This window comes from Monodelphis domestica, chromosome 7 (genome assembly GCF_027887165.1).
Source record: "Monodelphis domestica isolate mMonDom1 chromosome 7, mMonDom1.pri, whole genome shotgun sequence".
Taxonomy (NCBI): domain Eukaryota; kingdom Metazoa; phylum Chordata; class Mammalia; order Didelphimorphia; family Didelphidae; genus Monodelphis; species Monodelphis domestica.
In genome coordinates this window covers 36,574,544-36,598,936 of record NC_077233.1, presented here as the reverse complement: position 1 = coordinate 36,598,936, position 24,393 = coordinate 36,574,544, and the positions used below count along the sequence as shown (strand labels likewise).

Genomic DNA, 24,393 nt, shown 5'->3' with positions numbered 1-24,393 from the left:
TTCCTACTGAGATGCCAGGCCCGTCCTACCCAAAGCCTTGTCCCAGACCGCTGGCCCATCCTTTCCAGTGAGGTCCTTTTGATTGACAAGCATTTCCATAAGGGCCTGCTTTAGAGAGAGCACAGGTCTGGGCCCACAGAGTGGGGGAGAGGGGCTTTTCTGCCTGCTTAGGTTAGGATCTGAAATTCACTCTGTTCGTTGCCTGAACTTTGTGCTAAAGCTCTTGTGAAGATGCTGCCTGCTCCAGGCCTTTCTTCTGCCATCTTTGCTCCTGTGTGACCCTGTCTACTTGGCCAGCTCTGTGTGGACAGTGTTCTACTCTCCTTCCCATGGAAGATGACAAGACCTCTAGCTTAAATTCCCAAGACTCCAAGCAACTATTTGATATTTATTTTTAAACCAAGCTATTGTTAGGTACAGAGATCTAATCGTTATTTCTATATTTTAATCTTTGGTCCAGAAATCCAAATTGGTCCAAAAATCCAAATATAAACCATCTTGTTGTGTTCCTTTTCCAGATCCTCCTTTGTTCCAGAAGCCCCAATTTCAATCAGTAGGTGTGGCTGAATTACAACTTGTTCCCTTAAAAAAATTTTTTTTTTATTTTTTAGTAGAACTTCATCATTTTTAGCCATGCTTTCTGGATCTAATACTCTTGTTTTCATGCTTGAGGAATATCCTATGTCTTCACATGAAGGACCATTTGGGGATTAATTTTCATCAGGTTTGAGAAACTCCTGGTGATTCTCATTCATCTCCAGGATGGCTGCCACAGGAGGGAAGCAGACATTTCCCTTGTTTGTGTCACCCCGCAACAAGCACCCCTGAATCCCTTCACTGCTCTTCCTCTCTTCCTCCTCTCTGTCTGAGGATGCACGTCGTTATTGCTCAGAGCCCAGGAAGGCCCTTTATCTTGAGAGGCTTCAGCTCCTTCTTCTACCTGCTCCTTGCCTGTATGTGGTCAGTGTTCCAACCTTTCAACACAGGTGAAGCTTGCTCTCTGCCTCCTGGTTTTTCTTTCTTAAGTTTGTCTTCTGTTCTTTCAAGGAAGACTTCCTTATTAACTTCAACTGTCGAAAAACCCTTCATCTAGCCCTTCTTTAGCACTTTAGTTCTTCCTTGGCACGGGTGGGAAAGCAGAGGTGCACTCTTTAGCAGTCGTTATTCCTGAGTGCACTTTGCCCACCAGACATTTTTCTCAGGCCTTTGTGGTTGCTGTTGTTGGCTAACCTTCATGACTGTTTGCTGTCATGACATTGGCTGTGGGTGGGCCTTGGGGCTTATTTATGGCTGGCTTCCTGCCTTTTCTCACTATATGAAATGAATCTACCTTGGGTAACCCGTAGCACTTTGTTAACAGGATCTGCTCCGCTTAATAATAATGATCATTCCTAGCAGTTATAGGCCCCTTGAAGATTATCTCAGGTCTTAGGTCGCTCATGTTTTCTCAGCCTCCCGAGAGCAGATTTTTCTTGACTTGCCCTGGCCACTGCAGCCTCTGTCCTGGGTATACAGGAATGGGAGGGAAGTGGACTGGCTACAGACAGTGAAGATGAGAGGCCATAGAGGGACAGGCGGGGCGCGGTGTTGGTACGACCAAAAGCGAGTGTTCAAGTGTTCTGGGCAGGTCTGTGCACGACCATCCCGATTTCTGCTATGGAAAAAGTCGTGTCCAATGTGAGAAGACATGGAGATGAGAAAGTAACCGCTTTGAGGAGGTCACAGATTCATCAGAGCATCTCAGCATATTTCACATTGTGGAAATCTTTCCATCTTAAGCTCTGGCATGTAGTATTTGGTGTTCCTGAGTATCAGATCCTAACCGACTGTCCTTGGCACTTTTAGAGGAACGGGGACAAAAAGAATCAAGCATTATTTATGCAGGGGCAGCTAGATGCACAGTGGATAGAGAGCTGGGCCTGGAGGTGGGAGGTCCTGAGTTCCAATGTGGCCTCAGACATTCCTCTCTGTGTCACCCTGGACCACTTGACCCCCATTGCCTAGTCCTTAGCGCTCTTCTGCCCTAGAATTGATACATATATCATTTCTAGGGCAGAAAGTAAGGACTAAATTTAAAAACACATTTATTTATTTATCAAGAGCTGTTCTCTGGTAGCTGCAATGGGAGAACCTAAAAGCGTGACTTACGCACGTCTCCTCCAGCCTGCTTCGCTTTCCCCCTCCCTAGACTCCTCGAGAAAGGCATCTGTCATCTGGCCTTCGTTTCCCCTCTTCCTCTGCTGTCCGGCTTTCCCCAGAGTGACCAAGGACAGCCCTTGAAACACATTTATTGATGTCTTCTGTTGCTCACACACTTATTGTTATCTCAGGATCTTTTGTCTTCCCCTCCCAGAGGGCTGCCCAGTAGAGGGAATCATCTTTGGGAAAAAATCAGCAACTGATTGATCCTTGAACAAACATGCCCTGTCACACCATGGGTGGGGCTCCTGTCCTCACAAAGGGGTGGGTTGGGGGAGCCTCTCCTAGATGTGCCTGCAAGATTATCGTTTTGTTACATTCCCTTGACTTGGGTGTGTGGTTGCCCTTTTCCTTTACATTGTTGTGACCACAACATTTAACACCCATTTCTCGGTCCTCCACCCCGGACCCCCCTGCTGCTGGGAACGACGTCAGCCTCCTGCTTCTCGTGGCTCTCTCCATCCAGATCCTCCTGCTTGCCTGCTCATGCTGGGTGGCCCCCAGGCTTCCTCAGCCTCCCTCCACTCAAATGTCATCTCTGCAGGGGAATCTCTGAGCCGATCCTCCAGCCCTAACCTCTGTCCCCCACTGCCTGGTCAGCATCTTAAATTGGGCACATCTGGCCTTTCCCTTGGGAAGGGACCTTCTGTGGGGGTCAGCAAACCCTCCCCGACCCCCTATATTTGTGTTCTCTCTGGGCTACCCAAGACCTCCTGCTGCACCCCCTGAACACCCCTCTTCAAAAGGGAAAGTGAGAGCAGAAGAGACAGGAGGGGGTGCCCCCAGGGACAAGGGTCCCCATGCTGCCGCAGCAGCCACCCTGGCCCCCTGTACAGCCCATCTGGCCACACCTTTCGCTGGCCCTCCTCACCCTGGTATCTGTTGGCCAGTTTCCCTTGCCTCACGGCTCTTCCCTCTCCAGTCTGCACTCAGTGGTCCTGCTGATGTTCCTGAAGTTCACTCTGCCTCCTCTTCCCCTGCCCGCCTGGTCCAGGGCAGAGGCTTCCCTTCCCCCTTTCAAGGCTTTCCTTCATTCCTCACGTCCTCTGTGTCCAGGGCTACCGGCCTCCTTGTTCATGACTCCAGGCCTTTTCACTAGCTTCCTCTATGCTGCCTCCTGGCTTCCTTCCAGTTTCCACTGAAATCTTGTCCTCTAAAGAAGCCTTTCCCACCACCTTTGCTCGGAGATTCCCCGGGTTCTCCTCTGGGTCTCGGGTTGGCACAGAGCTGTGGGCACCGCGTGTCCTAGAGACCAGGCTGTCCTGCCTTTTCTTTGTCGTTCAGGGCCTAGCCCTGATGGCACAGAGTAAGGGATGATCCAGCGCTTGTTGACTTGACAGTCCTTCACTAAAGGAAACCAGGCTAGAGAGAACGCTGGAACCGTTAATAAGCCAGAGAGCCTGGCAGCATGCGGGTCCCATTGGGGAGTGAAAACAACTGGCAGATAAGCCACTTACCATGTTTTACTGATTACCTACAGCCTGTGGTCACTTCCCAAAGACTTAGATGAGAAGAGGGAAGAGAATATGTCTAAACTCCTAAAGTTGATGCACAGCCATCAGCAGAAAATATTTGTCGTCCATACCACCTGCATGAATAAGGTGTACAAAGGTACACAGGTAATTTCACTTTGTTGCTGTTTTTTCCAAAAAGTATATTGGTTTAAAAGTGTTTAGAAAGCTATGAAATTTTCATTTATTGATGCTAATGAAATGGTTCCCGCACAGAAGGAGTTCTTAATCATTTTGTGACACGAACACCTCTGGGAATACGGCAAAGTCTATGGATTCCAGAACCATATTTGTTACCTACATTCATAACTCAAAGAAATGCCCCATTTCAGATAGGGATGAATGAAAATAAAGATGAACTTTTTTTCTGATCCAAATTGAGAAATCCTAGAAGTCTATCCATACACCTCTTGTGGCTCAGAAGGCCCTGGGTAAAAAAAGCCTGCTCGACGTGTTCTTGATTGTCGTAGCTTTGAAATAGCATTGACAGTTATTTATTTGTTTATTTATTTTTAAGCCCTTACCTTCTGTCTTGGAGTCAATACTGTGTATTGGCTCCCAGGCAGACAAGTGGTAAGGGCTAGGCAATAGGGGTCAAGTGACTTGCCCAGGGTCACACAGCTGGGAAGTGTCTGAGGTCAGATTTGAACCTAGGACCTCCCGTCTCTAGGCCTGGTTCTCAATCCACTGAGCTACCCAGCTGCCCCCGACAGTTATTTTTAAAGGAAGAACCTTCAGAATAACCTTTAGAGCATCTTTATAATTTTGCTTGCAAGGTGAAAATTAATCAGACTTTTAGACCTGGAAGGGCTTTAAAAATTAAAAATATGAAGGCTGAATCAGTTATCATTGATTACTTCACTTCTGATATGTATGCTGCCCCATCTTTGAATGAAGAAACCTGGGGTTGTTTTCTAGTCTACATTTTTCCTTGTGTGTTGACATTCTTGATTTTAGTTTTAGCCAAATGAAAGTGTGTGAAAGAAAAGAAATTCCAGTTTTCTTTGAACGTAGCTTTCTCTAAGAGTTTTAAAATGCTCGGCAGGGCTCCAGCCAGGCGCCGCTGTAAGGTAACACTGCCTTTGCCCTTTGTGCCTGTTCTTTTAACGCTGTGGTGCCGGCCGTGTCATTTTACATCGCAGATTTACAGTTCCGTGCTGGGTGGTGTAAGTGGCAAAGTGAATTTGCAGGGCAGCGTCTATAGTAACCACCTTATTTTCTGAGATTCTGCTCCCCTCAAACAAACAAACCATGATTTAAGACAACCTGTTAGAACCAAAAAGCTTTTTTCTTCTCCTTTTGAGAGGCAGGAGAGAGAAGAACCCCACACCTGTTTTCTGTCAGACTTCAAGGAAAACAAATCGTGCTATTTTAGGTTTTCTTTACATCCTTCAAAAATCACGTAGAGGATGTCAGCTTTTTATTCTTATTGATGGGTTAAAATGGAAAAAGGTGAGCCTCTATACTGTCCACTTCATGTTAATGAATTCTGGCTGGACATAGACCTCGATCTCCCCCTACCAGGCCACCCGTGCTAGGGGCAGTGACCCAGGATCTCCCCTCTCTGGTCTGCCAGGATGAGGCTCCTTCCTGTCCCACCTGGGGTCCTCGTTGAGGCCCTCCTTTCCTGGGTGGGGGATCGCTCCTGCTGCCAGAGTCCTCTCTGGATTCCCAGCTGGATGCGCTGACCAAAGCCTCCCTCTCTCCCTCCCCAGCAGGGAAAGGGCTTTCTCCCCCCATTTCTCTCCTGTCCTGGTGAATTCTGGTCTGTGTTCTTGGTGCCACCCCTTTTTCCCTTGCTAAGTGGGCCTCGTCTCCTTGTTTCCTTGTTTCACTAGCGGCCCATGCGTATCCTGCAAAGCTGGCTGTATAAAGGGAGCTGGGCAGTCAAAGGTCCTCTATGGGCCGCCCAAGAGCATCAGGGAGGCCCGAGTTCAGATCCTGCTGCAGATGCTTCCCAGCAGGATGAAGCACTTCCTCTGTCGGCCTCCATTTCCTCATCTGTAAAATGGGGACTCTGAAGGCCCTGCCCCCTCGAGCAAAGGCAAGGGCTTGGCCCAGAATAGGCCCTTGGCTTGTTTCTTCTGGCTCCCTCCTCCCCCAGCCCAGAAAGGAGGAGCTTCAGCTTCTCAGTGGTTTGTTTCATGGAAGGCTCCTTCTGTCTTAGAATCAGTAGGATGTACCCCTGCCAAGAAAGGAGAGGCGGCGACAGGTAAAGGCAGGGCTGCTTGGAAGAGGGGGGCTTAAGGGGCCGACTCAGCCAAGCAGTGCCTGAGCCGGACTTGAACCCAGGAGCCCCATCCACTGTGCTACCCACTGCCAATGAAGAATCTAACTTAAAAGATCCGAATCCCGAGAGGCCGCCCTGTTGAGCTCTTGTCCCCAGACTAGGATGGAAAGTCTCGCTCCCTGGTGACTCCCCTCCTTGGGGCCCCTCTGAAATCAAGAATAAACACGAATCTCACAGAAATGGGGACCAGTTTTCATGCTGTTAAACACTTGGAATTGAAAAAAGGCTTCAAAAAAGAGACAAACGAGTATTAAATCCCTGCCAGGTGCTGGGAAGAGCCTGAGAGATGACTCTGCGGAGAGGCCGGTGAACTGGGGCATCTGGCTGGCGCTGACAACGGGAAGATGCAGCGGGTGGGAGCGGGTGGGAAACCTGGCATCGGCCAATAGCCTGGCACATGCCTTGCACCGCCAGCTGGCCAGGAGGCTGCCCAGGGCCTGGGGGAGGCTCTGCTTCTAGTTGAAACCAAAGGGGGCTCCGGGCTGAGACCAGGACTGGCCTCCTCCAGAGGCCCTGGGTTCAGGTGTGGCCTCAGAGCCTTCCTAGCTAGGTGAGCCTGGGTGGGTCCCTTAACCCCCTCGGCCTAGCTCTTACCGCTCCTGTGAGTCTGACAGAAAATAGGGTTAAAACAAACCCCCAAACGTGTAGTGCCCGGTGTAGACAGGAAGCTGATCTACTAAAGCTTCCTTTTCCAACCCCAGAGACAAAAATAGCCCCAAAGGGTGAAAGCCTGAGGGCCTGCGTGAGGCACTTCCTCTGGCTGGGGGTGGTTTCCTGGGGGGTTTTCCCTTTGGTGGAGTTCTTCCCCCCCCCCCCCCCCTTATTAGGCCTGGGCAAGAAGGGCCGCCTCTGCTCAGGCTCAGGCTTTGGAGAATCAAAGCTGGGAGGAGCTGCTCCCGTCCGTGTCCCGTGTTCTTGGCTCCCTCCCGCCTTTGTGAGTCCTGTGGGCTGTGACAGCCATTCCAGGCAAATCCCTGCTCCTGCGCCGCCCGCCCGACTGGCTTCCTCGTGTTCCCCCCAAACTCTGGATCTTCCGCAGCCTGCAGGGAGGACCTGGATATCCTGGTTTGAAAGGGAGCCCTAAGGGGGCTTCTTCCACCCCATGTTTCTTGGTCCGTGAAAGGCCGATGGGCAGAGGACCCTAGACTGTGCTCTGATTTTTAACGCACAAATCTCACGGGACTTTTCCTCTCTATGGTCGGGAGCGATCCATAACCTTAGATGGGCCTCTGGGTCCAACGGGGGGACATGTTGGCCCCCTTGTGGCGCTGAAGGCCAAGCAGGAGTAATTCCAGAAGCGGCTGCTGATGTGGGGTGGGCTTTCTCGGAGTTCTCCTCTGGCCCCAGGCACAGGGACAACCCCGAGCCGTTCTTGACGCTTTTCTCCAGCAAGTGTAATCGGGCCGCTCGCCGTCAAGGCTGGAAGAGACGCTCAGGAAACCGCTCCCTGTTGAAAATAATTTCAGAGTACATTTTATTGAGGCCATTTTGCTGTTCAATCTGTCACTGTTTGAGGAAGGCCGGCCTCTTCTCTGCACCCTCCTTGTGACAAAGAGAAGCGGTGAAGCCAGGACAACGGCTGTCTGCAGACATCCCCCGCCCTGCCGAGGGGGCCAGAGCGACCATGCTGGCTGCACTGCACGGGGAGACCTTGGAGGCGAAGCAGAATGACCTGAAGGCAGCGTGCTGGGAGCCTCCTGATGACGTGGCCTCAAGGATCATGGCCCAGGGACATCTCCAAGGGCTGGTTTTTAAGAAATGATTGATAGGTAGAATTCTATTCTTGAGACTGCCAAATAATAAAAGTAACATGTTAATATTGAACTTTTATCTCGGGGGAAGCTGGGCAGCTCAGTAGATTGAGAGTTAGTCCTGGAGATGGGGTTCTGGGTTCAACTCTAGCCTCAGACATTTCCTAGTGGAGTGACCCTGGACAAGTCATTTCACCCCCCTTGCCTAGCCCTCACCTCTCTTGTCTTGGAACCAATACTTAGCATCCATTCTAAGACAGAAGATGAGTTGAAAACAAACAAACAAAAAACAGCTAAAAATGCCTCTTTGCCTTCCCATAATTCAGTGAAATAACTACACGGGCTCTTGCTTGTGATTGAAGAGCCTTGCCGGGGCCCTTTCTGATTTATGCCTTAGGAAATTTCTGTGAGTTGCCACAGCTTAACAGTTCATACACTTGTAGCCCCTCTCCAAAGGGCTGCTCTGCACTGAGGCTGATTCTTTCCTAACAAACATCTATTCCGGGCCTAAAGCAAGCCTCCCTCCACTCTGCTGGCTCGACTCTCACTTCCAGAGCCTCTGCCGCTTCACAATGAGACGGGAGCTCGGGGGCCAGATCTCTCCCCAGAGCTGTCTCTCGTGCAGTGTTTAATTTGGAATGTGTCGTGGCCTGTGCATGGCCTCACTGAACCTCTTTTCAGTTCTCGAGGTGATGATTCATCGTGTGAATCCTCCAGAGATCGGGCCGCTCGTTCTGATGGGACCGTAAGCTCCCAGAGGGCACTCAGATTGGCTTTCTTTTCATTCTGGTATGCCAATGCTGAGCTTAATGCCATGCGTGTGGTAGGCACTTAATTGTTTCTTAATTTAATTGAATTCTATGATTCACAGCCCTAAAACATCACTGGAAGAATATCATGAAAAAGATGAGCCTTTGTTTCACATTGTTAAAAACACTGCAGTTTAAAAAACACGGTGGCCCCTCTACATCACGGGATGACGGAGGGCAGTGCTCCCAGCAGCTGGAAAATCCACATCAAATGTTTTAGCAAGAAAAAGGTAGAATTTTTTTTTCTTTTATGGGGTGTCTACAGTACCTTATTATAAAATTTGGGTTAAATATCTGAGTCTTGACCTATTTTATGCATTTTTGAGTTTCTAAACTTTTTCTGTGTCATTTGCTGGTCTTTGCATGTTGTCTGTGGCTTCCACAAAACTCATCCCAAATTCCCATTTAATTTATGCTGACCTGAGGTATATAGAAACCGCAGTGGGGAAAGTCACAATCTGGAAGGGACCACCTGTACGTTATTTTACCTTTTTTTTTTTTAATCTGAGATCTAAATTCTTTCCCTCTGTCCCTCATTGAGATGGCAAGCAATTCATATCAACTATTCATGTGAGATCATGCAAAACATTTCCATACTAGCCATCGCCCCCTCCCCCAAATGGCAAGAAAAATAAAATATGCTTCATTCTGCACTCAGGTTCATCATTTCTCTCTCTGGTAGCATTTTCCGTCATGATTTCTTTGGGACTGTCCTGGATCATGGTATTGATTAGAGAAGCTAAATCTTTCACAGCTGATCATCATTACAGTAGTATTGTTACTGTGTGTTCAATGTTCTCTTGGTTCTGCTCAGGTCACTTTGTGTCCCTTCATATAGATCTTCCCACAAAACTAAAGTTTCCCCAAAGCAATATAGAATATATATATAATATATATCCAATATAATCAAAGCCCTTTTCCTCTTTATGTTTGTCTCTGGAGCCAGAGGGGGAGTGGAAAGATCTATTCCGGTCACCCCTCACCAGTTTGGGGTGGCGTGGGGACAGAACACATAGATTCCCTCATTGGCCACATCCAAAAGAATTACATCTTCAGTCCTGTCACTTCTGTAAGGAGGTGGGCAGCATGCTTCCTTGTCAATCCTATGCATTAGAGGTGGATAATTCATCAGCCAACGTCCTTACAGTTTTTCAAAATTGCTTTTCTTTACAATGTTATATGTTGCATAAATGGGTCTCCTGGTTTTACTTTTTTGTATATCAGCTGATACAACTCTTTCCAGGTTCTCTGAAATAATCCTGTTCTTCATTTCTTGCAGTTCAGTAATAAATAGCCCATTGTATTTACAGATAATAAATTGCTTAACAAGTTTCCAATTGGTGGATACTCCCTAAGTTTTCAGCTTTTTGTCACTACAGAGAGAGTTGCTTTAAACACATTGGTAGATTGAAATCCTTTCCCCTTCCTTTTGATCGCTAGGAGGCAAGTCTAGTGGTATGCACGATTTAGTGACGGAGCACGGTTCTGAATTACTTGCAGAATAGATGGCCAACTCACAGCTATGCCACCAGTGCATTGACGTCTTACTTTCCCTCAACTCCTTCATTTGTCATTTTCCTTTTCTTTTAATATTGTCCATCTAGCGAGTGTGGAGTGGAACTTAGAGTCGTTTCAGTTTTCATTTCTCTGATTATTTGTGGTTTAGAGCATTTTTATATGACTATTGATATCTTTGATTTCTTCCTTTAAAAATGCCCGCCTTTAAAAAACAGACCAATATATGCAAATGCTAATAATTAGGCAGTTGAGCCCGGTTTTGATAATCCTGCATTCACCCCAACTTGAAATAGCCTGGGATAAGTTTCTGACACTGTCATCACAGTTCAGCAACTACAGTATTTAAATGACATGTTAAGAATATTCTCTCTTCATTTTGTTTGATCTATAATTCCATATATCAAATATGCATTACTTATATGAATGGGAAATTAATGAAAAAGGAATGTTAATTTTTGCTTCCTTCACTTAAACAGTAGACAGAGCCTGATAAAATGATAAAAAGGGCAAAATGAACCCATAAAAAGCTTAATCATAAAAAAAGAGACAATTGCATAGCAATAAAGTGAATGGGATTGTTGCCTTTATGAGAAGCTTTTGCATCTCATTAGAATACTCATCATTATTTTCTGAAGAAGAATCAATAGTTATATTTTAATTTTATTTTAATATTCTTTACAGTTTTTTTGAAAAGTTATATATTATATTTTCTGATAAGGACTTTTATAAAATTTTGACTGACAGTCAGTCCTTAAAAGAATAGTTTGATTTTGAGCTTGTAGCATTAGCTACATATTTTTCTTTTTTTATCATCAACTAAAAGTTAGACTTCCTCTGCTAAAATTAAAGTAACATTTTCCTTTTCCTTTTCATTCAAAAGTTTAAGAACTTTCCCCCTCATTATGTTTTGTAGGCCTGCCATTGGCACATCTAAGAGATAATGTCATGTTGAGAAGAATTGTCCTTTCTATTCTACATGCTAGCCCTTCAAAAACGTGAAGACAGGCCTAACATCCTCAGCCTTTTCTCAGGCTAATCATCCCCCACTCCTTCTGTGAAACCTCCTAAAGTCTGCTCTTAAGTTCCTCACCTCCTGGTCACCCATCTCTAGAAGCTTTCCAGCTTGTTGGTGTGCAGCTGAGAGCCAAATGTGGACTTTGGCCTGGGCAGAGCTCAGAGGGCTGATCCCTGTCCTATTTTGGACACTGCTTGTCATCTGGGCTAATGGAGTGTCAATTTTCTGTGGCTCCTTTTGCTGCATTTGCATAGTTCACCCAAACCCCCCTCCTGTCTGTGCCTCTTCTGTCTTCTTCTCTTCTATTTGGTTCATTCTCTAGCATTCCACCCAGCTATTTGTGACTCCCCCTAGTTCTCCTGCTTCCCATGTATCCTGAGGAACAGAAGAAGGACCTGTGGGTAAAATGTGGACATTACACAGTCTTTCATTTTCTGTAACACTTGGTACCCCATAAATAATTTGATGGTGATGTGACAGCATTTTCTATTCGTATGCCTGTGGCAGACTGTCCAGAACATGGGAAGGGAGAATTCCTCTGAACTCTGCCCCGACCAGGTAGCACAGTCCATTCTGGGTTGCAGATTCTGGGAATGACAGTGACAAGCCAGAGAGGGTGACCAGGTTAGTGTGGGATCTTGATACTAGGCCAGGAGAATTAATGGAAGAAACAGGAGATGCTTAGCCTGAAGAAGAGAAGATTCAAAGGACATTGTACCTGTTTTCATGTATGCATTTGAAGGGCTGGCTTGTGAGAGAATGATTCTGCTTTGTCCAAAAGGACCAGATTAGAAGGAGAGGGAAAAGTTGCCCAGGGCATATTTGGGCTCAACATGATAAAATCGTACAGACAATTAGAACTTTCCAAAAGTAGGAAAGGCTCTTGAAAGAGAATGGGTTCTTCTTCACTAGAAGTCTTCATATGAAGGATATAGTGTTGATTTCAAGGGGATACAATGAAGGTGCTTTTTTTTGACAGATTGACAGTTTATTTTTCAGTCAGCACACTTTCCTTTCATCCAACACTATAAACATTTGCTGCCTTATAACTTGAGTTTTTGACATGAGTCATAGTGGTTATCTTTTTTCAGTACCTTGATTAATCGAGATATAGAGACTATGCCATTATTCTAAGGTGAAATAACTGAATTAGAAATAGAAATCAATCAAGGATCTTAAATTCCTATCTACTCTTTAAATCTGCCTAGGCTTAGTAAAATAAACCTATACTTTTGTCTAGATGTCTTCTAAACTCTGTCTACACAGGGCTCCCAAATTCAGTATTTACAGTCTTTTACTAAAGAACAAGTATTTTCAGGAGCCATTTTTGTAGGTGGACTCTTCTACATAGTCCTAGCATTCTTTTCACATTCTACTGACCACTAGCCTGGGTAATGAATTGGTGAAGAAAATCCTTTTATATAGTTAAATCTACAAGTGCTAAATCTACATTTAAAGTTTTACACTTGGCAGTAGTTTCCAGACACAATTCAGAATGGAAATATAGACAACTACACCAAAGGAAAACAAATCAGCCCATATAAGGACAAGCCACAATCAAGGTAATTTGTTGTCTTAAGAGGGATGGATCTTCCATTTTGGTAGTTATCTTAACAACTGTAAAGATTAACTAAGTAAAGTCGGTTCCTTCTATTCTTTTTCCAAGTATTTTTTCCTGTTTGTTTGGGTCACGTGCAAAGAGCCCTGGATTTGGAGCTGAAGGTCCTGCATTTGATTTTCTGCTCTTCCACTAACTTTGTGAATTTGGACAAGTTGTGTAATCTAATTTTCCTCTTTTGTAAAATCAGTGTGTTGGACTAGATGGCCTCTATGGATCCTTCCAGCTCTCGGGTCCTTTGTTGTAGAAAGGATTCAGGTTTGGGTTGGCTTAGATTGTTTATGATGTTCCTTTCAAATCTCATTCTATGATTCAGTGCCCATATGGTGTACCTCTAAATTTGGTGTTTTAAAAAATGGTTGACTCTTTCGTCACATTCATGAAGAGATGTGGTTTCCTTTTCATTCCTTTCTACCTGTTCTTTCAATTTATTTATTCAGATTTCTATTAATTTTAATGTTGTGTAGTGTGATTTCTCAATTTTTGTATTTTCCAGTTATTATCTCATGATTTGATTATATTTTTTAAAAACTTCAGGGGCAGCTAGGTTGCTCAATGAATTGAGAACCAGACCTAAAGATGGGAGGTCCTGGGTTCAAATATGGCCACAGACACTTTCTAGCTATGAGAGCCTGGGCAAGTCACTTAACCCCAGTTGCCTATCCCTTATCACTTTTCCGCCTTGGAACCTATACTTAGTATTGATTCTGAGACAGAAAGTAAGGGTTTAAAAAAAAAAAAGTATTGACTAGTCTGCTTCCTTAAGAGAAAGTAAAAGGGCTCTTAAAAAACCTTTCTTTGTGCCAGATTATCACATAATGACATGTCCCTTTTCAAACAGAAACAAGGATTTCAGCATAAAAAGGGAAATTGATTAGTGACTTCTGTTTGGAGGTTAGAGGGGAGAAAAATGTTCCCCAGAGGAGGAAGGAATAAAGAAAGGCCACTAAACTAGAAGGAATAAAGAAAGACCACTAAACTAAAGCAAAGAAACAAATTCAGATTGCTTTCTGGAAGGAGAGAGCTGGTACTTGAGGAGGAAGTGACTGTCTGCCATCCAGGGAATGATAAATATCCGCCCCTAGATCATCCACTGAGGCTGTAATAGACGTTCCTAGTAGGATATTTATGGTAACAGAGAGGTGTTGGAGCGATAACACCAGGAAATAAGTTAGAGGAAAGGCTAGGGTTTGCACTCCTTCCCCCCCCAACTCCACTTCCTGTCCCTCTCTCAGATGATCTTAATGCCTCTTCTCAATATAGTAAGTTATTTGAAGTTTCAAAGGACTAATCTCATACTGTAGCTCCTATCTGAAAGGGGTTTTATTCTTCATTTAGAGGAAGTAAGGAATAAGGGAGAGGGAAGAGGGAAGTTAAGGTCTCCCTAATCTCTTTTGGGGTTCATTATAGGGAAATAAAGTAATTTTGTCTATGTAGGGATATTGTTGATAGACTAAAAAGCTTCTTCAGAGCTAAGCTCCAATCTTTTCAATATTGAGTCAGTGAGTAGACAGGAATCCAGAGCAAAACTTATCTCTCAGTTGATCTTTCCTCCCAGACAGCAGGAAGAAAAGTCTCCCTTTCAGCTGCTGGTTTTCCCAACTGCCTACTCCTTCAGATTCTATTAGAATCTTCCTTCCTTCTGGTTGATTGACAGTTCCTTCAAAATTCTATTTCTTGCATTTGCTTGCCAATATTTCTCTGGTGTAGTAATCTCTTTTTCACAAGGTGCAGGGAATGAAGAGGAGGACCTGGTCTCCAGAGGCAGCCTGGCCCCAGAGCAGCTAGACCAAAGCCCTGGAGAGGTTAGGCCAAGTTTTGTGCAGGTTCCCTTTATTCTCCTCTTATTTCTGCCTGTGTTGTTACTTTTGGTCACCCTGCTCCCATTAGAGCTTTGTGGCTGAGCATGAATGCTGCCTGTGTTGTCCTTGGCTTTCATCCAATGCTTGATGAGAAAGTCAAGCTCTTTGGCCTCCTATTAATGACAATTTTTATTTATATCTTTCAAATTACTCAAATGGCAATAACCAGAATCAGTGACTATTTTTCATGTTGCTTTTTAAAAAATCATCAACATTTTATTTAAATAGGTCAGGTAGGAGCTTTTGTAATTACACAGGGTTGTCTTTTTATCTTCATCCTAATTTGATGTTAATTTTGACTTTTGCTTTAACCAGTTAATATTTGCTTGAGTACCAATAGCTGATTCAAAAATAACTCCCAGGTCAGCAATCAGTTGTTTCTTGTTAAGATACAATCAATGATATTTTTTTAACGGTTCTGGTTGCCATCTCATATACTTTTCTTTAAGAATATATTCATGTGGGCATCTGGGTGGCTCAGTGGATTGAGAGCCAGGCCTAGAGACGAGAGGTCCTAGGTTCAAATCTGACCTGAGACGCTTCCTAGTTGGGTCACCCTGGGCAAGTCACTTAACCCCCATTTCCTAGCCCTTCCTGCCCTTCTGCCTTGGAACCAACACTCAGTATTGATTCTAAGATGGAAGGAAGGTATGAGGTTTTTAAAAAAAAAAAAGAATATATTCATGGTGGGCAGCCTTGAGGCTTCTGAATAATCTGCCCCTCTTTGGCCTTCTTCATGAACACCATTCCAAACTCCACTTTCCAGGATGGTTTCTCTTGGCTGCCCCCAGGACTGTCTTTACTTCGAGGGGGTCACTGAGCACCAAGATGGATGTTGGCTTGGAGTTTCTTGTGAAGTTCTTCATGTAATTTCTGTCATGTTCATCTTGGGGGGTGGGGCAGAGGGAAGTGATACTTGCTGTGAGCCAGACACAGCCCCATAACAGCTGGAAAGTAGGTGCTCTTAGGATCCCCATTTTACAGATGAAGACATAGAGGCCTTGCCCAGCGTCCCGCCCTCCTCCAGAGTCTCTGCACCATTCAGACTCTGTAGTGGGAGGGGTGGGGCTGAGTGCTGCCCGCTCAGCGGGGCCACTGGGTCATCCCTCTCGGGCGGCTCTCATCAGCTCCTGAGACTGGACTCTGACGCTGTCATGGGGCAGAGACACCTCAGAGATAGGCCCCGGCAACATGTCAGGGCTCCATGTATTCTGCAGATCGTCTGATCCTAAGAAATGGAGAAAGTGTTGCTGGCACAGGCACAGCTTAAAGGAGTAAAACGTGGAACAGCCTCTCGGGATTCTGAAGAATCCTTGGCGAGGCAGGGCAGCCAGTGCGCTCAGCCCTGCCGGACAACTTCAAGAATGTTCGCTGGTTGCTTTTTTCCACTCCACACCTCATAAATAGAATTAAACCAAATTCTGTATTATGACTAGCCCCAGGAAACAGAAAGGCTTTAAAATCTGAGCAGAGAACAGCTTCTCACTGTGGTCCCTCCGCTGCCCCGTCTGCCTCGCAGGTTGGCCGCTTTGGGCGAAGGAAATGAAACTTCGTCAGTTATTGCAGGATTTATAGTAGACCCGCTGTTGGCAGGAAGTGGTGAAAAGCTGATTGATGGTCTGTGGCAGAACTCTCCAGCAAGGAGCAGGATGGCTGCTTTCTGTTTCTACCCACTTTTCTTCTCCTGCATCTCTGCGCCTCTTGCACCATGGTTCAGCTGTTGATCAATAAATCCGCGGTCCAATGAAGGCTTGTGTAATCGATACACCAAATTTAAAATGGTATCAGCACAGCTGTGGTTAAACTGTGCTGTGAAAGGGAGATCATAATCGTAGGGTTTAGTGTTTGGTTGTTGTTTTAACCTCTCACAAAGTATTCTGATAATACTCCAAAAATCATGATACCTCAAATAGAGCCATAATCCCACCAACATCTCATTTTTGTGACCATTTTTAAAGTACTTCCTATGAGAAAGGCATTGTATTAGAGTAAATATAAAGGTAACATGGCACAGACCCTATTATTAATGGAGTTCACAATCTAAACAGCAACCAGGGCCTTAGTGGGTAATGTTTGACTTGAAGTAGGATGCCCTGAGTTTGAATCCTGTTTCTCCTCAGGGTTTTTTTTTTTTTTTTTTGGAAATTTTTATTTAATTAGTCAATTTAGAACATTATTCCTTGGTTACAAGAATCATATTCTTTCCCTCCCCTCCCCCCAACCCTTCCTGTAACCGACACGCAATTCCACTGGGTTTTACATGTGTCCTTGGTCAAAACCTATTTCCATATTACTGATATTTGGCGATCGTTTAGAGTCTACATCCCCAATCATATCCCATCGACCCATGTAGTCAAGCAATTGTTTTTCTTCTGTATTTCTACTTACACAGTTCTTTCTGTGGAAGTGGATAGTGTTCTTTCTTATAAATTCCTCCTCCTCAGGGTTTTTGTGAGGATCAAATGAAATGAAATGAAATGCTTTGCAAACCTTAAAATGCTATATAAATTATAGCTATTATAAATTAACTTTAATATGCTAATAGAATAAAATATTGCCTCCAGAAGAAATTATAAAGACAAGGAATTGAATTCAGCAAACCTTAGGAAGACTTGTAATTTCATTTTTTATTCTGAACTTCAAACTTCAAACATCAAAAAACAAGAATTTGCGTAGACAGCAGAACATAAAAAGAAGAATCTATATGAAACTGAATCTCCCATTTCATACTAAAAAGTATATGTTAAATTCCTCCCATTATTTTCAAAACTTTCTTGCTTGTCTGTGCTTCCTTCTGAGTTTTCTTCTCATCTGCTCATTTTAAAAAATGTTTCATTGACCATTTAGGGTTTATCTAACCTGTTCTCCATCTCACAACCTCTCCTATTAAAAAACTAGTTATAACGGAGGAAACCTTTTGTAATGAGCATAGTCAAGAAAAACAAATCCTTATAGTGTCAGTGTCCAAAACCCACGTCTCCTTCTCCCTGGCATTATCCATTCTCTTAGCCCATCTCTCCACCCTACTCCCCATTCCCACAAGTTCCTGATTGAGTTTGACATATACATCAGTGTGAGGCATGTTCAGGGTTCATTTGACACTGGATCCACCCATTGCTGTCTTCATGTACCCCAGTTAGGAAAAATAACAAGTTCTACCACCTTCCTCCTTTCTATACTAGTGTATTCTTTTTACCTGTCTTCCTCTTTCTTCTTTGAAAGTTCCTGTGTAGAACCAGCCTTCCTCCTCCCAACTTCCCTATTTTTCCTATTTAACACACTCAGGACCCTTGAAAGACATTAAATTTCCAAAAGGACACTTGCTTCTTCTCCCCTATTACAACATTAGCATTTAAGCATCCTCCAACTCCTTCCACTTGATTAGATGAAGTTAATTGTCTAGGTTTTTCTGTATTTTTGTGTTTGTATATCAGAGTTCCTTCCTATTCAGCCAGGGGTTTTTCATCAAAAAATGCTGGAAAATTTCTCTATTAAAGTTTCATTTTCTTCCCTTGTAAGATGATAATTATCTTTATGGACTAAGTTATTTTGGTTTTTTACTTTTAGAATGCTATCTTCCAATATTTTTTCTCTAGCTTTTAGGTCTTCTATGATCTTGACAATGGTGTCCTAGTACTTGAATTTCTTCTTTTTGGATGCCTGTGGTATTTTTTTTTCTTTTAAGATGGAAGCTCTAAGTTTTGACTGTGACATTCCTGGGACTTCCTTTTGTATTTCCTTTTAGGAGGTGTTTTGTGGATTCTTTCTTCACTTTGCTCTCTAGTTCTAATAGATCTGGGCAGTTCTCATTCATCATTTCTTTAAATACAATGTCCAGACTTTTAAAAATCATGGTTTTCAAGAAGCATAATGATTTCAAGATTCTCCTTGTCCTGTTTGCCAGGTCACTTGTTTTTTGTATCAAGTATTTTACATTTGCCTCCATTTAAAAAAATATTTTATTTTGTTCTAATATTTCTTGCTATTGCATGGAGTCATTGGTTCTTTTTGATCTAGTCTAGTTCTCAAAAAGTCTATAAGTTGTATAAGTTTTACCACTTTATTTTCTAAACTATTAGAATATTATTCTGCTTCCAACTTTTGCCTCTGCATGACATCATTCTCTGCCCAGCCACCAGACTGACATTCTGCATATACAGATCTGCCCACATCATCCTTATCTCCACTCAGAAATCTTCCTTAGCTCCCTGTTGCCAAACCAAGCCTATAGATTCCTTTCTGATAGAACTCCCAGATGTCTTTGCAGGATTATTTCACACCTATTCCCCTTCATTTTCTCTTTTTGGCCAGAATAAGTTAACAAATGGGCTCACTTCCTTTCCAGCCTCTGTGGTCTTTGTCACATTGGTTGTTGGAGAGTCTGTAGAAAAGCCTGCCGCTAAGAAGCTGTTGGTGGGACTAGAAATTAGTTTAGCCATTTTAGAAAGCAGGTTGAATTATGCTTAGAAAGTAACAAGGTCTCTAGCTTTTGGCCTAGAGATCCTATTTCTAGGCAAGTGCCTCAATGATAGAAAGGCATGATACTCAACCAAGTAAAGTCAGACTTTTCTTGTAGTGGTAAAGAATTGGAAGGTTAGCTGCCCGTTTGGGTCAGGAGTTTCTAAAAGAGTGGGACAGGTGGTGCCTGAGTGTGATTGCTAAGAAATGACAGATAGAAAGAATTCCAAAAAGTGGGGAAGAGTCAGAGGATACAAAGTGAAATGGGAAGAACCTGGACAACAGCGGACACATTTTCTGTGACCTTGTAATGAGTAGCCACTGAAAACTAAAACTGTTGAGAATCCTGACCAGCTTTACCCCGAGAGGGGCACGTGTTCATTTTTTACTGCCTTTTCCTCCAGATCTTTCTCTCTTATTCATTTTTAGAAGGCTTGCTCTCTGGGTGGGCAAGGCGAGAGTGAGATATTAGGGTATGAAAGCAATGTTCAAAAGAAAGTTATTGATAGGAATTAAAACAAACTAAACAGGTAGCCACTGTAGCTAGAATTCTTCCTTCTCCCTTCCCCTCCTGGCTTGTCCTCACTGGCTTCTCCATGTTCTGTGAAATCCCAAGACACTTTCTGGCTTCCGGGCACGTGGTATTGTTCTCTTTCCTGCCTGTGCACCCCACACTGGGTGCACTGACTGACTAACAAATGGATCCTGGCTATCAGCTTTCGGGGAATGATTAATTACCTTGAAGTGACAGCAAAGGGAGGGAGTTGGGGAGGTTGTAGAAGAGACAAGTCTGTTTGTGCAAGTTTGGCTGCGAAGGGAGAAGGGAGAGAAGCCAAGAGAGAGGGTGTGTGTGACAGGTGAGTGGGTGGGGGAGTGTCTGGGGGTTCCCCCTAATGGGGGGCCTTGAGGAGGAGAGACCAGAGGGAAGGCAAAGGGGCATGACATTAACAATAGCTAACATTGTCATGTAGTTAATTCATCAATGAACTCCTTGACATTAGATAAGTATCTGGATGGTCTTTTTTTTTTTAAGCCCTTACCTTCCATCTTAGAATCAATCCTGTGCATCTGGTTCAAGGCAGAAGAGCAGTAAGGACTGGCAATGCAGTGAAGGTTAAGTGACTTACCCAGTGTCATACAGCTAGGAAGTGTCTGAGGCTACATTGGAACCCATAACCTCCTGTCTCTAGGCCTGGCTGTCCTTACACTGAACCATCTCCCACCCCCAGTCTTAATGACAGTCAATCAATAAACAGAACAGCAGCTTTAAAACCAATGTATGATTTCATTAGTGATTGATAAGACAAACTGCCCTTCAGGATTCTCTTTTTTGGGGAGGGGGTAATTTCCTGTGCCTCAGATGTTCATTACTAAGTTCTCTGTCCAGGAAAATTGAGTAAGAATGAACTCTCCTTTTATTCCTCAGACTCATATTCTGTAACAATGAAGCTTGAAATTTTTATAAAGCATCTTTTTGTAAGCCCCATTCTTAAGGAGCTTAGAATGCATCCTGTGTGTGTGTGTCTGGCTACAATCAAAACGTCTTACTTAATTAGAGAGGTTAAGGGATTTGTCGCCCTCCTATAATGAGGCTAAAAAGGGAATTTGCCCAAGGGTCGCCCGGCTTATGAACAGCAGAAATAGGGAAACCAGGTTCTTGACTCACAGCCTGCTGCTTTATGCTGTAACATGGATGGTGAACCTATGGCATGGGTGCCAAAGATGGCATGCAGAGCACTCTCTGTGGACATGCTGCTTCCCTCCCCACCCCCACAAAGGCAGAAGGACTCAGGAGGAGCTGCTCCCCTCCCCCTCTCCACCATGCCTAAGGACATGTTTTCATATCCCTGCCCCTTGGCCCAGCAGTCAGTGAGGTGGGGGGGGGGGTGGATCAGAGGTGGGCAGCTCACAGGTGACAGAGGTGGAGGGAAGCAGAGGGCTCAGGCCACTCCCTCCCCCTCTCTACACTTGCTGAGGACATTCCTGACTTCCTCTGCCCAGCAGCCCAATGGGAGTGCCTCCTCCCTCCTCTGTGTGTGGGAAGGAGGGAATGGGGGGGGGGTGAGGGGGAGACCTAGCATTCCATCTCTAAAAGGTTTACCATCACTGCTCTATAATATAGTCTCTTCTACCTATGTTATATTAGTGTGATGATGTAGGATGCCTCTTTTTTTTTTTAACTCTTACCTTCCACTTTAGAATCAGTACTGTGTATTGGCTCCAAGGCAGAAGAGCAGTAAGGGTTAGGCAATGGGGGTGAAATGACTTATCCAGGGTCACCCAGCCAAGAAGTGTCTGAGGCCAGACTAGAACCCAGGACCTGTCTCTAGGCCTGGCTCTCCATCCATCCACTGAACCACCCAGCTGCCCTCAAGTTATAGTTTTTTTTTCCCATGGTTACACGATTCTTGTTATCTCCCTCCCCTTTTCCCTTCCCCCCTCCCAGAGCTGACAAGCAGTTCCTCTGGGTTATACATGTATTATAGGATGGTCTCTTTAAAGTGTAATGATAATATTTGGAAACAAAATATTTCTTGAGGAGGATGTGGGTCCAGGGCAGCCTGCTCTTTTTACTTCTGGATCCTGAAGGCATAGGTCAAGACTATGTTTATAGTTGTGACTTCTCTAGTTCAACCAGTAAGACAATATGGGGCTCGGGAGCTGAGGTTATGGGAGATGTTACGTGGTATTTTAAAAAAAAAATTTTTTTTAAAGATTATTCTGGGGGGCAGCTGAGTGGCTCAGTGGATTGAGAGCCGGGCCTAGAGACGGGAGGTCCTGGGCTCAAATGTGACCTCAGACCCTTCCCAGCTGTGTGACCCTAGGCAAGTCACTTAACCCCCATGGCCTAGCCCTTACCGCTCTTCTGCCTTGGAGCCAATACACAGTATTGACTCCAAGACAGAAGGTGAGGGTTTAAAAAAAAAAAAGATTATTCTGAGAAGGGGTCTGTAGCTTCATCAAAGGGTCCAAGGGTGGGGGAAGTCCATGACACACAAAAAGTTCAGAACCCCTCATCCATATCCTCAAATGGTGCCTGGTCTGTGTATCCAGCAGCCTCCCTGCTTCTTGATACCCTGAAATCTCCTGGCAGACAGGCCACTGATGAGTAAAGCCCATGTGGTAAGAGGAATGCAGGAAAAATGGACTTAATAAAAGTGTTTTAATCATTTAAGAATGTTATGATTAAAATTCTCTAGAAACGGTATCTTCATTTATAATTATTTATGAAATAACACCAAGTGGGCCAGAAAAGGAGAAGGCACCAGCCACGAGGCCTTCCCTTGCAAGAGCTGGGTCCGGTCAGCTCTCCTCCAACTCCCAGGAATCCTCCCTGACTGAGGGCAGTGGGCACCGGGAGCACAAGACCTTCAGAGGGTCTCCCCTCTTCTGTACCCCACTGCCTCAAGGCTTGTTCACAGTAAATCAAAAGCTGTCTCCTCCGGTATTCCACAAGAAGCAAGTGGTGACTTCATCTTAAGATTAAACTTTTTTTTCCCCCTTAAAATCCAAAGGTCGTCTTGGCTTGCCAAACCGAGGCTACAGGCCAGTGTTGAGTTTCCTGGGGAATAAAGGCTGGTGCGTGATCTCCAGACTCTACCCTCGAGCCCCCAGACCCATGTGCCGGTGGTCATTTCAGAACCCTGGCCTCTTTCTCAGATTTGCACTGCCCTCTTCTTGGGGTGTTGGCTGTCTCCTCTCCCTTTCGCGGAGAACCATTGTCAGTGACACGGGATTGAAGCTGGCCCCAGTCTGATGCTCCCTTCTTTCCCAGGCACTCTGGGAGTTCTTGCCCTCAAGCCTAGGGCTGGCGTTAGGAGAACATCAGGTGCTCTCAACACCGATGCAGTGGCTGGTGCTTGTCCTAAATTTGACCCACTTTCTGCCCTGCCCCACACTGTGCTGCGCTGACGACTGTTGTAGGATATTAATCTGGGACGCAGGGGAAGATGAACCCTTAACTAACCCTGATCCAGTTTGGCCCACAGCCCATGCTCCAAGATGGTAGACCTTTCCCCATGCCCAGCCCCAGACTCCATTGGCTGAGGCTCCTGCCTGAGGCTTTTCCCTGAAAGATGGTGACTTGGGGGCAGGGAGGATGCCATATGTCAGGATGTCGTCAGGTGCATTTTTAAAAATTCCACTTTAATAATGAACATCTTCAGTATGTTCATAGCTTAAGAGGGCCCACCTCCACATGTGTGTGCCATGGTTCTCACCCAAGGAAAAGAGCTTTTTGCAGCGTTGTCTAATGTGTCTTTTCATTTTGTCTATTTAAGGTCCAAAAAGTTGTTCAGTCTCGCTGAAACTCTCCAGAAAACTGTCCTTGTGAAGGGTCAGCTGGGATTAGAAATAGAAGAACTCGAATCCGCTGCCCTTCTTGTGCAGGGGGAGGAAAACATGTTAGACGTCCTCTGGACGGCTTCCAGGCTCCCGCTCCCCAGCTTGGATTCACTCACCATTGGCTCTGCGGCATCAGACGGGATTTCATCCTCTAAGACAGAGGACTTGAGTGAAGCCCAAGCTAAGTCCAGTGAGTGCAAGGTGGAGAAAATGAATCATGTGGAAGAAAACGCTCCCCCGGTGACGGATTCTTTTGAAATTTGTACAAAACCTGACATCTGGACACTTGATAGAGGCCAAGGAGAGCGGGTCGATTCTTCCCAGCCTCCTGGGGCTCCTGCGCCACTCATTATAGAATTGGAAGAAAAAATGGAAACAACCTCAGCATTCTTAACAGAAGGAAACTTGAGCAGCGGATGAAGGCAGGCTCCCCGCTGAAATGCATAAACATCTCTTACTGTCTTGCTGCTACTGTTGAATAAAATCCATCCTGAGTCTGTCGCTGTGCACTGCCTCTTTTTGTAGCAACATTTTGACATATTAATATAAAAATGTTCAGTATCCGTGTTTCCATTTTACAGATAAAGTATTCAAGCATTGTGACAGCATAAGGAACTTTTGAAGTGACACTGAGAGTTCTAGCAGACTGTAAGCTCCTTGAGGGCAGAAGATGGTTTGGTTTTGTCTTTGTAGTCCCAGCGCACAATGCGAGTGCCTGGCATGAAGTAGACTATTAATAAGTGTTTGTTGAAATGAATCTAAAATGTATTTCTAGCACAAATTCAACAATAAAGCTGGTGAAACTGAATAGTCATTGGTCTCTTTTAAGGAGGACTTTTACTTCAAAAATAAGAAGCATTTTTCTCCCTTTAATTTATAAAATATTTGCATAAATTTTACCTTTTTGTTCACCTCTCCTGTGGACCACCGAAGCTGTGGCCTATTGATTAAAAAAAAAATCGGCAATTTGGCAAGTGGTGGACCCAAGTTCATGTTTCAACCAGTGCACAAAGGTTGG

General features: G+C 44.7%; 1 protein-coding gene across 5 annotated transcripts in view; it reads left to right on the top strand.

Annotated features, from left to right (window-relative positions):
* Positions 1–24,183, top strand: part of SHQ1 (SHQ1, H/ACA ribonucleoprotein assembly factor) — an 87,005-nt gene extending 62,822 nt beyond the window's left edge. For 4 of the 5 annotated variants that reach the window (XM_001373278.4, XM_007500094.3, XM_056804430.1 and 1 more), the window contains exon 11: positions 23,312–24,183. In XM_001373278.4, coding sequence (XP_001373315.1) covers positions 23,312–23,795 — 484 coding nt within the window. In that variant the 3' untranslated portion in view covers positions 23,796–24,183. Of the gene's footprint in view, positions 1–8,622; positions 8,781–23,311 lie in introns of those variants that run through there. The other variant, XM_056804432.1, reaches the window with a different exon arrangement.
* The last annotated feature ends 210 nt before the right edge of the window (positions 24,184–24,393 follow it).